The sequence below is a fragment of the Xenopus laevis genome, chromosome 6L (genome assembly GCF_017654675.1).
Source record: "Xenopus laevis strain J_2021 chromosome 6L, Xenopus_laevis_v10.1, whole genome shotgun sequence".
NCBI lineage: Eukaryota > Metazoa > Chordata > Amphibia > Anura > Pipidae > Xenopus > Xenopus laevis.
Genome location: NC_054381.1, coordinates 90,480,544 through 90,495,141, shown reverse-complemented (window position 1 = coordinate 90,495,141; position 14,598 = coordinate 90,480,544). Strand labels below are relative to the sequence as shown.

Sequence of the window (14,598 nt, the reverse complement as noted above, 5' to 3'; positions counted from 1 at the left end):
GAATAGGTTGCTTGTGCTTTGTTAAGCGATCCCACCCTCCGTGCCCCTGTGGCGACCCCCCGACGACCCCATTTTTCCCCATAGACTTTCATTGGAAAACTTGAAACTTTTGCCACTTGTACAGCTTTGAAGTTACACTCACCAAACTTGGGTCATTTAGTCATGGGGTGAAGCTGAAAAATTCTGTCCTATTTTGGGGACCCACCCCGCCCCTGTGGCGACCCCCCGACGACCCCCTTTTTTCCCATTGAGATTGACAGGGAAAAATTTCAAATCGCTGCCACTTGTACAGTTTTGAAGATACAGTCCCCAAACTCGGACCACATATAGTTGATGTCACCCCGAATAAAAATAAGTATTTTGGGGGGGCACCCCAAAGTGGGCAGAGCTACCAACGCCCAATGAAAATTGAGCAATTTTCTAAACGCTACTCCTCCCAGAGTTTTAGGAGTACAATTATGAAACTTTGCACACTTGTTCGACTCATACTCGAATAGGTTGCTTGTGCTTTGTTAAGCGATCCCAACCTCCGTGCCCCTGTGGCGACCCCCCGACGACCCCTTTTTTCCCCATAGACTTTCATTGGAAAACTTGAAACTTTTGCCACTTGTACAGCTTTGAAGTTACACTCACCAAACTTGGCTCATTTAGTCATGGGGTGAAACTGAAAAATTCTGTCCTATTTTGGGGACCCAAAAAAGTGGGCGGAGCCGCAAACAACCAATCAGATTTTCCCTATTGACTTCAATGAGAAAATGTAAACAGCTGTAATTCTCACAGTATTAAAGCTAGAGCTCTCCCAAACTTGGCACCGTGGGTCACTCGGCTAAAATTTACCTAAAGTGGGCGGAGTCTACAACAGCCAATCAAATTTCAGCCATTCAAATAAATAGGAAAATGTTAAACTGCTGCCGCTCTTAGACGGTTAATGGCAGGGTCCTCAAACTTGGCACAGTTGGTCACTGGGGGACTGGGATTAAAATGAAGAAAAGTGGGTGGAGCCAAAACCAACCAATCAGATTTCTTTGATTGATTTTAATGAGAACAATTAAGAAGGCTGCCATTCTCTCAGTATTGATGTCAGGGACCTTGAATATCACAAATGTGGTCGCTGGGGGTTTCCACTTCAAGTTTAGAAAAAGTGGGCGGAGCCACCAACAACCAATCGAATTTCATTCATTGATTTTCAATAGAAAAAATAAAAATGCTGCCATTTTTACACAATAAATGACAGCATTCCCAAACTTTGGAATGTTAGTCACTGAGTGACTGTGGTTCACAATTAGGAAAAAAAAGGGGCGGGGCAACAACAGCCAATCAGATTTCAGCCATTGACCTTAATTAAAAATGATAAACTGCTGCTATTATCACGGTTTAAATGCTAGGTGTACCAAACTTGGCTCAATTACTCACTGGGTGACTGCGGTCAAAATTTAGGAAAAGTGGGTGGAGCCAAAAACGGCCAATCAGTTTTCACCTATTGACTTCAATGTAAAATTTTTGATTACTGCCGTTCTCACAGTTTTAAAACCAGAGGTCCCAAACTTAGCACTGACCATGACTAGGTAACTGGGGTTAAAATTCAGAAAACTGGGCGGAGCTTAAGACAGCCAATCAGATTTCTTTGATTGATTTTAATGGGAACAATTAAGAAGGCTGCCATTCTCACAGTATTGATGTCAGGGACCTTGAATATCACAAATGTGGCCGCTGGGGGTTTCCACTTCAAGTTTAGAAAAAGTGGGCGGAGCCACCAACAACCAATCGAATTTCATTCATTGATTTTCACTAGAAAAAAATAAAAATGCTGCCATTTTTACACATTAAATCACAGCATTCACAAACTTTGAAATGTTAGTCACTGAGTGACTGTGGTTCATAATTAGGAAAAAAAGGGGCGGGGCAACAACAACCAATCAGATTTCAGCCATTGACCTTAAAGAAAAATGATAAACTGCTGCTATTATCACAGTTTAAATGCTAGGTGTACCAAACTTGACTCAATTACTCACTGGGTGACTGCGGTCAAAATTTAGGAAAAGTGGGTGGAGCCAAAAACAGCCAATCAGTTTTCACCTCTTGACTTTAATGTAAAATTTTGTATTACTGCCGTTCTCACAGTTTTAAAACCGGAGGCCCCAAACTTGGCACTGACCATGACTAGGTAACTGGGGTTAAAATTCAGAAAACTGGGCGGAGCTTAAGACAGCCAATCACATTTTACCAAACGCTATTCAATGGGAATATTTAAATTCCTGTCAATCTTACACTGTTAATGTAAGAGTGCTCAAACTTGGTCCATTTGGTGAAGGGGTGACTGGGATGCAAATTTTTAAAAGTGGGCGGAGCCAAAAATAGCCAGTTTGTTTGAATGGATTTCAATGGTAAAATTGGATTGGCTTTAAATTTCACCGTTTTAATCCGGATTCTACCGACTTTGTGTACTCTCTAGGCACCGGGGGCGACTGGGCAAGACACCTATAGCGTTTCATAGCCAACATCCCGTGGTTTCTTCAGAAACGACACCCTCTAGTTAGTTAAATGGAATTAGTTGTATTATTCTCTGTTGGAGAGCTTTCATATTTTTTTATTTTCTTCAGCACCATCATACATAAACATGATTATAAATTTGCTAGAAACGTAACAATTTAAAATTTTTTATAAATTGTCTGATATTGAAAATGGATAAATTACACTGTAAGCTCCCATCCTAACCAGTTTTGTGCTAACAGTTAAAGAATTACTGTTGGCATGCATTCATATTTCCTAAATATTTTACCATAATGAGACATAGAAAATGATTTTGCAGGGTTTGGCACGCCTTCCATTAAACAGCATGGTAATGTCCCCTTATCTAAGGCCCTAGTTTCATTTCTCTGACCACATTTAATATTTTGTAATTAGTTGCACTGGATAGTACAGTCATTGCTAAATAGTTATTATGAAAAAAGGTTCTCATAAATGGGTCATATAAGATTTTACACAGTTACAGTTTTCTTTATGTATTTACAGTATTTAAAACATATGGGATTCCAGAGTTTGCACATGCAGGGTTAAACTAGAGCCTTAATTATTTAAACTTCTTACCTTGTTCTGTAGACACAATGCAAAATGAGCGAGAGGGCAGAAAGAGCTTTATTCTTACAATGAAACCCTTAAAAGAGCTGAAATAGTCAGCAATATTACCTGCACCACCAGGTGCCCCACCCAGTAATATGTAGGAAGGCAAGTATGAGTCAGTTATTATCCACTGCTCCAAAAATGATTATTGGCAGCTGCTACACTAAAGAAGTTTCTTGATATTCCTGCAGCCATGCAAAGAAGCTTAAATAAGCAGAAAGCGGGATTGTTTTTTGGCTGCATTAATTCACTAGATGCAGCCCACTTTTATCACTGAAAACTGTTTTTGCACAATGAAAAGACAATGAATGTAATTCTAAGCAGCATTCCTACATACGCCCAGTAGATATTTGCAATGGTTTTAAAGTTATTTGGAAATGTAATTCTTATTGAAAGAAGTTTCAATTCCGTGCGCTTCTTCCTCTGACTACTCATACCATTACATCTCTGTATTAGAAGTCATCTCTCTTCCAACCAAAACTCCAATTCCCACAATTCTTTATAAATTTTTAGGATTAAAAGGCTTGAGAACAAAGAAAAAAAGTGGCTAAACACAGGATGATGAAGGATGAAGGATGAAGAATCAAGACCCAGTTAGCAGCTTATTGGCCTGTCTATTGGGCCCTCCCAGCAGCCTGTATGACCAATATGTGTCCAAAAATAGTTCATATATCTATTGGCCAAAAATTGTCACATTACAGTGTTGCCAACTCGCCCACCGACTGGACAAATATAAAGTACATGGTAAGATACTATGGTCATAATCAGCCAAACTGCCTGGCCAAAAATAAAAGTCAATGTCCTCAAGTTATTGAGTGATTATTGTGAAATCCAGCTCCCAGATTCCTCAGCCATCCAGTGCTAGGAGTTGTCCTTTGTAATAGCTGGGGGGTAGAATCTTGATATACATACTATATAAATCATTGTTTGGCTTTGTGTGCCAGTCTGCATATTAATTAAAATATATTGTGTAAAAAAATACAGGCACACCCAAATGATCCTGCCAGAAATCATTTTGTTCTAACTTGCTCTAATAATCCTTTTCATAATGCTTTCATTAACACGATAGCATGAAGAAATTTTAATTACACATCTGTCAAGTTGAATAAAAGTATAAGAAGGGAATTGTAAAATGCATATCATTTATATAGACCATAGTAGCAAATGATTTGAAATGTGACAGGCTTCTCAGGTAAAAAGGAAACTGATGAATATTCTTAACGTGTAAAGGTACACGTAAAGGTAGCTGCTGAAATAAACACATTTATTCAGCTCAATAAATGTCATCCCAGACTAGTACCAGAAGAACAAGGCATTACAATGGACACTCTTACCCAGAATGGGCCTTTACTTTGTGGAAGAGGAAGGTGAGCGTGTTGTGCAACTACACCTCTCTCTCACTGCTAAACTAAAAATATAAGACAGAGGTTGAAGAAAAGTTTATTTAACATCCTCAGGGTTTCTCATATCCTTTGAGGTAGTATTAAACGCGGATCAGGCACAGCAACTCAGAGACAGCACTATGTGACATCCCTGGGAAGACAACTTACTGGTTTCTAGATGCACCCTTAGGATCTCAGGACAATGATCTGGATCCTCACATGATGGATCAAGGAATACACATGACCTATATTCCAATTAGTCTGGGATTCTACACTACAGGCCTTGCCTGTGGGGAGAGCTACCCCCTTGCTATCCATCCTAGTTGGAACACAGGCTGTTCTTGCTAATTAGTTCTGCCTCACTTTCCTAGAAAGTGCTCTTACAGAATCTACCCTACCCTGTCCTGACTACACCTCATTAAATGGGGTCCCTGTATCTTCACCACCCTTCCTTACTGGGGCCTAAGTCCCAGTCTCCCAGCAACATCCACCCTGTAAAAGGAAGGTTAAAGAGGAAGATCCACTCTCTGCCCAACACTATACTGTGAAGTTTCTTTCAGGAGAGTACAAATTCTTAGAGAGGTAGAGGTAGGCAAGGAGACCTGACTGTGCTGCACACCAATTTGGGATGAAATGCTGTTTTCATACAAAATAATGCAAACTGGGAACAAAGTTTCAAAGCTTTTTTTATTCCTGTGCTCCAGTATTATGTGTAAAGCAATCACCTTTATGTATTTGGAAGAAGTCAGCTGTATCACACTTCATATATTGTGCATTGCTTTGTTCATACATTACATAGCATGGCATTTTATTTGATTAATGCCTCCATCAGAGTCTTGAACTTCTCCAAATCACAACCATTCATGATGAGGGCCTTGTTTTTTTTCTTTAAGCTGTCAATCAAATCCAGCACCATCATCCCACGAGTAAACTTTCCACACATTTCCACTGTTACTGCACAATCAATGACACTGGTAACTGTGGACTCATCGATGGCGGCCGCCATAGCATAAGCGTCGCAGGAAACAAATCCAGGTCCAGCCACCAAAGCCTTATTCTCCTTTTCATTATTTCTAGAGTACTGCATGCTGTGGGCATAGATCTTCTTTATAAAGTCTGATTTCTTTGTTCCCCTCTTAACCCACTGATCATACCATTCCTGTAGGGGGTTAGAGTTATACATGATATATTCATTTAGCCTAGGCTTTTATCATATCTGAGAAAATAAATGTTTGAGCAACAATAATCAGAAGCTTTTTGCCAAATATATAACACAGCATTACAAGCTTAACTTTCTGAAGCAAAGGTGAACTCTTTGACTGTGATTGGGATATACCTGTATGTAATCTGCCAATATACATATGTGAATATCTGCTCATCTGTTTTTTGTCTGATTTGTGTGCTGGGCTGTGCTAATCGTTTAGTCCTTGAGGTAGTCCAGTTAATGGACATTATTCAGTCCCATGATGATGAATTGTCAGTTGTCAAGAAAAGCTGAATCTGCAGCTGACATTTGCCTGTGTATGGGCACCTTTGTGTATGCTTAACATAGGCTCAATATTCTGCACTGTACATACCCAAGGGGATAAACAAATGGGAGGGTCCATTCAAAACAATTATATTTGTTATGTATAGCTACAGCATTAATAAATATGCCATAGTTATTAATGATATACATAAAAATATATTTTATTATGATACACATAATACATTAAATGTATTATGTACATCAGCAATGCAACAACTCAGTCTGCTTTGATGAATTATGTGCAAATCAGTGAAGATGCCTAGAATTACAGGAATAGGAATCTATTATCCAAAATTCTTGGACCCTGGGGTTCAAGGATGTTTATGCAACCTGGTTCTCTATACTGTGTCTGCTCAAAATAATTTAAACCTAAATAAACCCAATAGGGTATTTTGCCACTGATATGGATTCATATTGCTTAATAAAGATCAAGTACAAGGTACTGTTTTACTATTACAGAGAAAAATTTGTATTTGCTTAAAATTGGCTCTAGTGGAGATAGCCTTCCTGTAATTTAGAGCTTTTTGGATAACGGGTTATTCCCAGGGTTCCTGTAGAAGCTTGTGTTCAGTGATGAAACTGACTTAAACCAACTTACTCAGAGATGAATGTAAATTTTGAAGAATAACTATAAAAAAATCTGTGACCCAATATTCATGCTATTAAAAAAACAGATGTCGCATTGTGGCTGCATTGGCAAATCACATGCAAACTGTGGTGGATGTTATTATGCCTGCAGTAGGGATGCCACATGTCTGAAAAACTTAGTTTTTAGAAGGGCTGTGCGCGTAAAAACTGCCTGTCGGATTTCCAAATTAAAAAATTTGGCCTCATTTTAAAAAAAAGAGGAAAGGCGTTAAGTGCAAAACAATGGCTCACTATGATCCCAGCCTTTTGTCTGCGGTCCAATTGGTCTGTACTGCTCAGCAATGCCTACAAAGCTACTAGGATGGGGGGGGGGGTTGTCTGAAGAACCTCAGAGCCTCCATGGACAGTATAATATGATTTTTTATATTAAAAGCTTGAGAAAATTGCAAAAACTTAAATACTATAAAATGTATATGTATATTTAGATAAAAAACAAAAACTAGACATGTCAAGCTGCAATTCAAAAACTAATCTATAACACATACCCATGGGAGTTTGGATCGACATGAATGTTCCCAGGTGGCAATGTAAGTTTTACATGTGAACTCATTCAAAACAACATGGGCGGCTTCAGGGTCTGCAAGGAAGTTAAACTCCCCACAAGCTGTAGTATTTCCTCTGGCTAATGTGAAAAAAACAAGAAAAAAAAAGAAAACTTAGAACATCAAAAGGGTAATGTCATAAATGGTCTTAAGTTTGCTACTTGTCTATTAACCCTTAGCAGCCAATCAGCAGTTAGCATTTACTTGTCAGCTAGTTAAAAGCAATCTGATTGGTTGATATGGGTTACCACTAGTGGGCAAACATAAGAGTTTACATTACCACAATAATAATGTTTTAATATAATACTTCGTAATACTATACTTACTGAGGAAGGGGTTATGCAACTTTTTCATTGGATCAAATTATGCACAAATTAGGTTATGTAATAAGTGTGCTATAGATCTAATCAACTATAGAAACCAATCAGCAGGCTGCATCTCCTAGTCACCTTTTTAAAAGCAAACATCTAATTCGCTTTTATGGGTTACTGCGACAGGGCAAACTAAATGTCTTTTAATCCTTACAGGGGTTTATATCTCATGATATACATCTCTGAAATGCATGCCATAGAGGTACTTTGTGGGAAGCTACATGAATGCCTCACCATTCTGCATTGCTTTTAAGTCAGTGAATAAAGATCAACTTTAGACTAAAGCACCTATAATAAATATGTGTTTGAATAGCTGTTATATACAGTAGTTACATTATATTTATTAGACCTGAAACATATAAACAAAGTTATTATGAATACAAAAACCATATCTTAACTTACATTCCATGTTTCCCCCCATGATATACAAGGTTTTAAGTTTCTTAGGGAAGGTTGAATCCATCCTTACAGCCAGAGCTAAGTTGGTTAGGGGCCCTGTAGCAACCAATGAAATCTGTAAAAAGCAACAAGGTTTAGTATATTCTCTATTATAATATTATTGTTTGCCTCTGTAGTAAAATAAGTACAGTTAGCCAAAAAGCAAAAGAGTTGAATAAGCAAGATGTTCTGTTAGTTGTGCAGAGAGAGTATTTACTAGAGGGAATAGATAAGCCTGCACCCCCAATCCAACACCCCCTCCCCCACTGCTAGTTTGTATTAACTTCCAACACACATTGTCCTGCAGCCCTTATGAATACCATGTTGAGGCTGTTGGTTGAACCCTTTAGTTCTGTTCAAATGCCACCTGGATAATAACCAACCAGTAGTACCAAAGTTTGAAGTTAATACATTTTTTATTGACATACCAATTATTTCTACCTAATACAAGTGGAAGTTGTTATTATTCAAGAAGTGGTTTTGTTGAGAAAGTTAAGGTATTACCTTAATGGAAAGTTATGTTTTAAATAAAAAAAATGGATGATGCAGATGATACAGAATTTGTAAAGTGGGCCCTGTTTATAAAGTATCGCCCAGAGCATCTCTTCAGGATAAGCCATTTTTTACTTTGCCCATAGACTTCTATAACACCTAAGATATTTAGCACTTTCTACATTTAACTGCTGAGAGAGTGGGTCTGGATGTCAGGTTTTCTAGTGGGGCCTACAAGGCCCAGTCCAACACTGCCATTGTTATAGCAAAATAAGTTCAATTTTAACAAGTTCTGCATCAGCATCAACAGCACCTGTACTGACTAGCAAGACACTCTAAATGTGTTCTTCACAAACAAGCTCCTATATCTCACCACAGGTAATAAATAATAGAATAGAAACTCCAAGAACCGATTTCTGTTCAAAACAATATTTATTATCAAAGTCAAAACTGACTGGTAAACTGACGCAACTTCTAATTAGTTGTTACTCACCTGTTCGGGATGTTTTGATACAATTCTATTAAGGGCAGAAACAGCATGTTCTTTCTGAATCAGTTCCAGTCCTGGAGCAGTTGGATCAGGGACGTCCCCAAGACCATCTGTGCCATGAAAATCAGACGCATTAATGGCTTCTCCAAGGATTGGTTTGTCTGCTCCACAAAAAACAGGGATCTAAAATGCAAAAATACAAAAAATTTAAGTGTCCTAAATTAATGAAAATAAAATGTACTGTTGTTCTGCACTAGTAAAACTGGTGTGTTTGCTTCAGAAATACAACTATAGTTGATATAAACTAGCTTCAATGCAGCCAAGGGGGCAGCTATTCAAAGCGGAAAAAGGAGAAAAGGCACAGGATACATGGCAGATAACACATTAGCTCTTTATCATACAATGAGATTCTTCAGATAATCTGTTATCTACTGTGTCCATTGCTTGAATGGCTGCCCCCATGGCTACGCAGCAGCTTGTTTATATAAACTATATTTGTTTTTCTAAAGCAAACAAGACAGTTGTGCCTTTGCAGATAAACACTACATTATATTGTCTTTCCTTTAAAACGCTTTAATTCTTTGCTGTTCCTTTAATAACCCAGGTGGAACCTCCTGAGAGAGAGACAAATACTATACAAGGCTAGAATGAATATTACTAAATGCGCTTCATTTGGATATTTTATGTCAATGCAATTCTTTTTTAGAGAATCACTTACATCAAGACGGTTGCACAGCTGGAGGACACGAAGCACATTTTTGCAGACGTTGTCCAATGGGGTGTTGCCTTCCACACATGTGATCCCTAAAATATGAACGTTGGGGGCAGCAATTGCCATCATGATAGCCTGAGCATCATCTGTGCCACAGTCCACATCTATGAGTAGCAGCTTTTTTTTGGATGCCATACCTAATAAAGAAATAATAAGAGTATAGATTCTCCCTTGCACACTGATATATTTTACTGCATCTTAATTATATAACACCCATTTATCCTTGTGTATACAGAGTAAGGAATGACTATTATCCCCCACTTATAATGGCGTTCAATGTACCACCACTCCAATATTGTCCATTCTCTTTATCCCAGCTGGTATGTTAAAGTATTTTAATATCCATCTTTCCAAGATTGGATATTAAGACTTTAATTGTGTTTGTATTTCTAAATTCGGGGGGTTGTGGAAGCACTCTTAAGGCTAAATTAAAGTATATTTAAGTGTAATGGAAGTGCTACTTACAATGCACTTCCCTGGTCCCCTGTCTCATAAGTAATTCAGTATAAATGCAAGTGCATTACAAAACAGGGGTTTTTAGTTACAAAGTTATGATCATAAAGTTGAAAAGCCACCATACCATGTCAAGGTAAACCCTATATGGTGGTCCCTAACTTGTTTACCTTTCGGCCATAGTATAAAAATTACTTAGTTCTCTGCATAATAGCATTACCTGTATTCAGTGTGTGTGTTGAATATTGGTTTCAGTCTGAGGGCTGAATCCTCCCACGCCAGTATGGGCTTTTAAGAGAGAGAGATTGCCCAAACCAACGCCCATATTTAAAAGCATAGGACCACCATTAGTATAAAGGGGTGGGTATGGGGTGCTTTGTAACTAAAAACCCCTGTTTTGTAAACTTACTTTTGAGACAGGGGTCTAGGGAATGTGCATTAAAACTAGCACTTCCATTATACTTAAATATACTATTACTTTAGAGTGCTTCCACACCCTCATTTTGTACATTGTTGTTGGCTGAGCTTCATGTGGTTTTTAATAGCACTCCATATCCCCCCTTAAACTAATAGGGCCCTATACTTAAATTAAACTAAAACTAAAAAATTGGCGTTGGTTTGGACAATTCTTCTCCCTTAAAAGTCACATACTGGCGGGGGAGGATAGAGCCTTCACACAGAAATGAAGGTTCAACAAACACTGATTCACGGATAATGCTATTATGCAGAGAAGTAAGACTTTTTATACTATGGCCGAAAGGCAAACAAGTTAGGGACCACCATATAGGGTTTACCTTGACATGGTATGGTGGCTTTTCAACTTTATGATCATAACTTTGTAACTAAAAACCCGTTTTGTAAACTTACTTTTGAGACAGGGGACTAGGGAATGTGCATTAAAACTAGCACTTCCATTATACTTAAATATGCTATTACTTAGCCTTTACAGTGCTTCCACACCCCATTTTGTACAGTGTTTGTATTTCTCTCTTATTCTTTCCAGCAATGTTTTTGCTCAACCATAGCTGGCAATTATCCGAGGTTATCCTAGATTATACTCCACCCAAACTTTACAACTCCCAGCATACTGCAGCATAGATTCTTAAAGCTTGATAAAACTTTTACCCAGCTCTCCACAGCCAGTAACACAATGAGTGTAAGAGGATCCTCTCATTAATAGCTGTGTGCATCCATTACATTTTTCCTTGTACCTACCTGCTTTTTGCTGTTGATTACAGTGTGACATTGCCAAGCTCACTGGAGAATCTTCATGCACCAAAGTCAAATGCAATTTGCGAACCTGCCCTGAATAGGTAAGCAAATATTAGGGAATGTAAGGGGTTAAGTGAAGAGAGAGCCTGTGTTAATATTTTGGTAGTCAGAGCAAACTCTTCTTGATGGTTCAATCTTTGGCTAGGGCTCCCCATAACAATTAAAAAAGCTACAGATACAAATAAATAGCAGTGTATCAATTATTCAGGCACAGTTCCAGGGATGTCCTGGATGGCAAACAAATTTTACTAGTTATTACCATGATTTATATATTGTTTATTATTAAATGCTGTACTTCTAGGAAAAGTGCATACACTTTTCCAATGCTTTCCAGGGCTCTGATGATTTTAACATTTTATTACATTATAATTATTTTTTTCTGGGTTCACATTAATTTTAAAGGCTATCTTTATATATATAATATGGGGTAGGCAACTTCTAACCCCGCAAAAAAAACCCTTGAAGTGCCCCATGCCCTGAGTCAATCTTACGACCATAGCATATAAGGTTGTCCTGGCACTTTCACAAATGTAAAGTACAGTAGATGAACAAATGAAGTACAACTTAAACTATATTAGCTAATAAGACATTAGCTTTCATTAGTCTAAATGGAGATAATGGAGTAAGTTAAAAAACATTTGAAAAGATTTCTACCGTAAACATAACATTTCTAACAAGTCTCCATACCTTTTTCTCCTTCGTCAAACAACCCAAAAAGAACAAGAGAGAAAAACTTTATATTTATATTGCAGTTCTTACGAAATATTCTGTACATTTACCTGCACACAAAACCGCGCCCAATAACATGTGTAAAGGCACAGTCTGACTCAGACATTCTGCATTCTTTAGAAAAATAGATATCACAATTGTAACAAAATCACTGGAGCAAATTCTACTGTAGTTACACTTCAGGAAAAAAAACTTGCTCAAGCACAAAAGCAATTATTTGTTGTGCAAATCCTATTACTTGTATGATATCTAAATATAATAAATATGCTTAAGAAATACTGATAACTATTTCCAAAGAAAACTGCAGGGTTATCCCAGTCCATGCAGGGCTGAACTGCAAGAGAATATGTTATAATCTGCAATAAAACTGCAACTTTTAGCAGGTCAATGGTCCCAAACACAAGGCCAAAGTTAAGATGTCTATCCATGGGCCCAATGAGGTGCAAGGTCATCTTTGCATCATTCAGCTCATTGGGGCCAACTGCCAATGAGCCAGGAAGATAATACTCTTTATACAGGATAATAGGATTATCAATTTAAACAGCCCCACCACTGACCTTTGCATACATGGGCAGTTTTGTTGACAAAAGCTTTCCAAGCTGTCCAAACAAAATGGATGGCCAGATTAACACCAGGATATCTTAAAGAAACATCTACACCAAAAAATGTAAGTGTTTTAAAGTTATGAAAATATCATGTAGTGTTGCCTTGCACTGATAAAACTGATCTGTTTGCTTCAGAAACACTACTATAGTTAATATAAACAAGCTGGTGAGTAGCAATGACGGAAATTGAAAAAAGGCTATATGGCACAGGTTAAATAGTGGATAACAGATAACATTATATTCTACAGAGTTTATCTGCTGTGTAACCTGAGCCTTTTCTCCTTTGAGTGGCTGCCCCCATTGCTACACAGCAGTTATATATATAATCAATAGTAGTGTTTCTGAAGCAAAGACAACAGTTTTACTAGTGCAGGCAACACTGCATTATATATGTATTACTTTAAAACACTTTCATTTTTTTGAAGTTACTGTTCCTTTAAGAACAAAAGGGTGAATGTTTTCAACAGCTGGTCAAAGCCCTAATGTCAATACAGAGAATTGGTGGCAATATTTCAGAAAACTAAGGTACCAAGTTTCATCTGACATGAACAACCTTGGGCAAATATGTCTAAAAACAGTGTGCAAGGCTTATGCATTATTTCCCCAAATGATTTTAAGTGGTTATTTCTGCTAAAGGAGGCTCTACAAAATATAAAAATGTAGGGAATAAAAGCAAATATGTTTTAAATTGTTTTAAGATAATTCAGTAAAAAATAGAGAATTGGTGAAGGATCTGAATACAATTACTGTAAATGACAGTATCCATCCAACTGTGCCACATTAGCCCTTTCTATACTTAATAAATCTTGTCTGATCCCTGTCAGGCCTGGATTTGTGGGCAGGCCACAAAGGCCAAGCCCTAGGAGAGCATGCTGCTTGCTGGCCACAGGTGCATTGAGCACAGGGCGAAGTCTCCAATGAAGAAGACCACAAAGGCTGTGGGACAGAGAGTGTACGAGGGGGCCACGCATGGCATTACCGCCATCCTATTGTCCCAGTTGTTAACCAAAAGTACACAATGATCAGAACAGCAGGAACTGCCTGGCATAGTGCATCGGCAGATGAAACTTTAAAATCTGCCCAATCCCCAAACAACATAGTGCATAGTACACTGGGGCCAGTGGGCCACAATAAACGCGCTGTTCGTAATTAAACTCTTATGAAATTATTGGTACATGCACAGCCTGTTTAGAAAGTAAAAACTTCAGATCAGTCAGTGTGTTATACCCATTATGTGTACAGCACTGCAATTAAATAGTAACAATATAACATAAACTGAACTAGCAGCCTAGCCTCTGAACTCTCATGCCTCCCAAAAACTTTTGCAGTACTTCAGAAAATCAGCTTTATAAAGGTCCTATTATTGTATTTATAATGCAGTCTATATAAGTATACTGCCACCACATTTTTATCAATCTCTGGCAATCAGTCAAGCGATCTCTTGCTTGGAGCTGTACAGTAACACCCTAATCACATTTCCATTAAGGACAGATCATTTTGTTCTAGCTTGTTTAAGTATTAAAGGTATACTGTCATGATTTTGATGTTGTAGTTTTAATACAACATACTGTATTACGATTTACTATTCAAAAAACATTTTTTTTTTCAAATTTTAATAATGGTGTGGGCAGCCATCTCGTGTTGTGCAATCCTGCCTCAGCTATCTCCCTGTATTCTATGTTTGACTCTGGCTCCTTGTACAACTGTGTGTGTGTCACAGGAGGAGGAATGGTTGTGATGGTGGGGTGGAACTAGT

General features: G+C 38.0%; 2 protein-coding genes across 3 annotated transcripts in view; both read right to left on the bottom strand.

Moving 5' to 3' along the window:
- serpinb5.L (serpin peptidase inhibitor, clade B (ovalbumin), member 5 L homeolog) overlaps positions 1 to 3,200 on the bottom strand; it is a 28,642-nt gene extending 25,442 nt beyond the window's left edge. The window contains exon 1 of one of the 2 annotated variants that reach the window (XM_041566263.1): positions 3,088 to 3,200. The gene's annotated coding sequence lies outside the window, so the exon portion shown is untranslated. The remainder of the gene's footprint in view (positions 1 to 3,087) is intronic. The other variant, XM_018267112.2, reaches the window with a different exon arrangement.
- A 1,982-nt stretch (positions 3,201 to 5,182) lies between these two features.
- Positions 5,183 to 12,225, bottom strand: XB5740036.L (uncharacterized XB5740036 L homeolog). Its single transcript, NM_001096152.1, has 7 exons — positions 12,196 to 12,225; positions 11,452 to 11,541; positions 9,730 to 9,920; positions 9,015 to 9,194; positions 7,994 to 8,105; positions 7,164 to 7,300; positions 5,183 to 5,661 (listed from the first exon to the last, which is right to left on the bottom strand). The coding sequence occupies exons 3-7, from the start codon at positions 9,916 to 9,918 to the stop codon at positions 5,311 to 5,313; spliced, it is 969 nt and encodes a 322-aa protein (NP_001089621.1). The 5' UTR covers positions 9,919 to 9,920; positions 11,452 to 11,541; positions 12,196 to 12,225; the 3' UTR covers positions 5,183 to 5,310.
- Positions 12,226 to 14,598: the final 2,373 nt, after the last annotated feature.

Excerpts from the sequence above, each read along its gene's own strand:
- XB5740036.L (NM_001096152.1), bottom strand. The coding sequence starts at position 9,918 with ATGGCATCCAAAAAAAAGCTGCTACTCATAGATGTGGACTGTGGCACA. Across the intron at positions 9,195-9,729 it reads AGCTGTGCAACCGTCTTGAT|ATCCCTGTTTTTTGTGGAGC; the intron begins GTAAGTGATTCT and ends TTTGCATTTTAG. Across the intron at positions 7,301-7,993 it reads CATGGGGGGAAACATGGAAT|CCAGAGGAAATACTACAGCT; the intron begins GTAAGTTAAGAT and ends TTTTCACATTAG.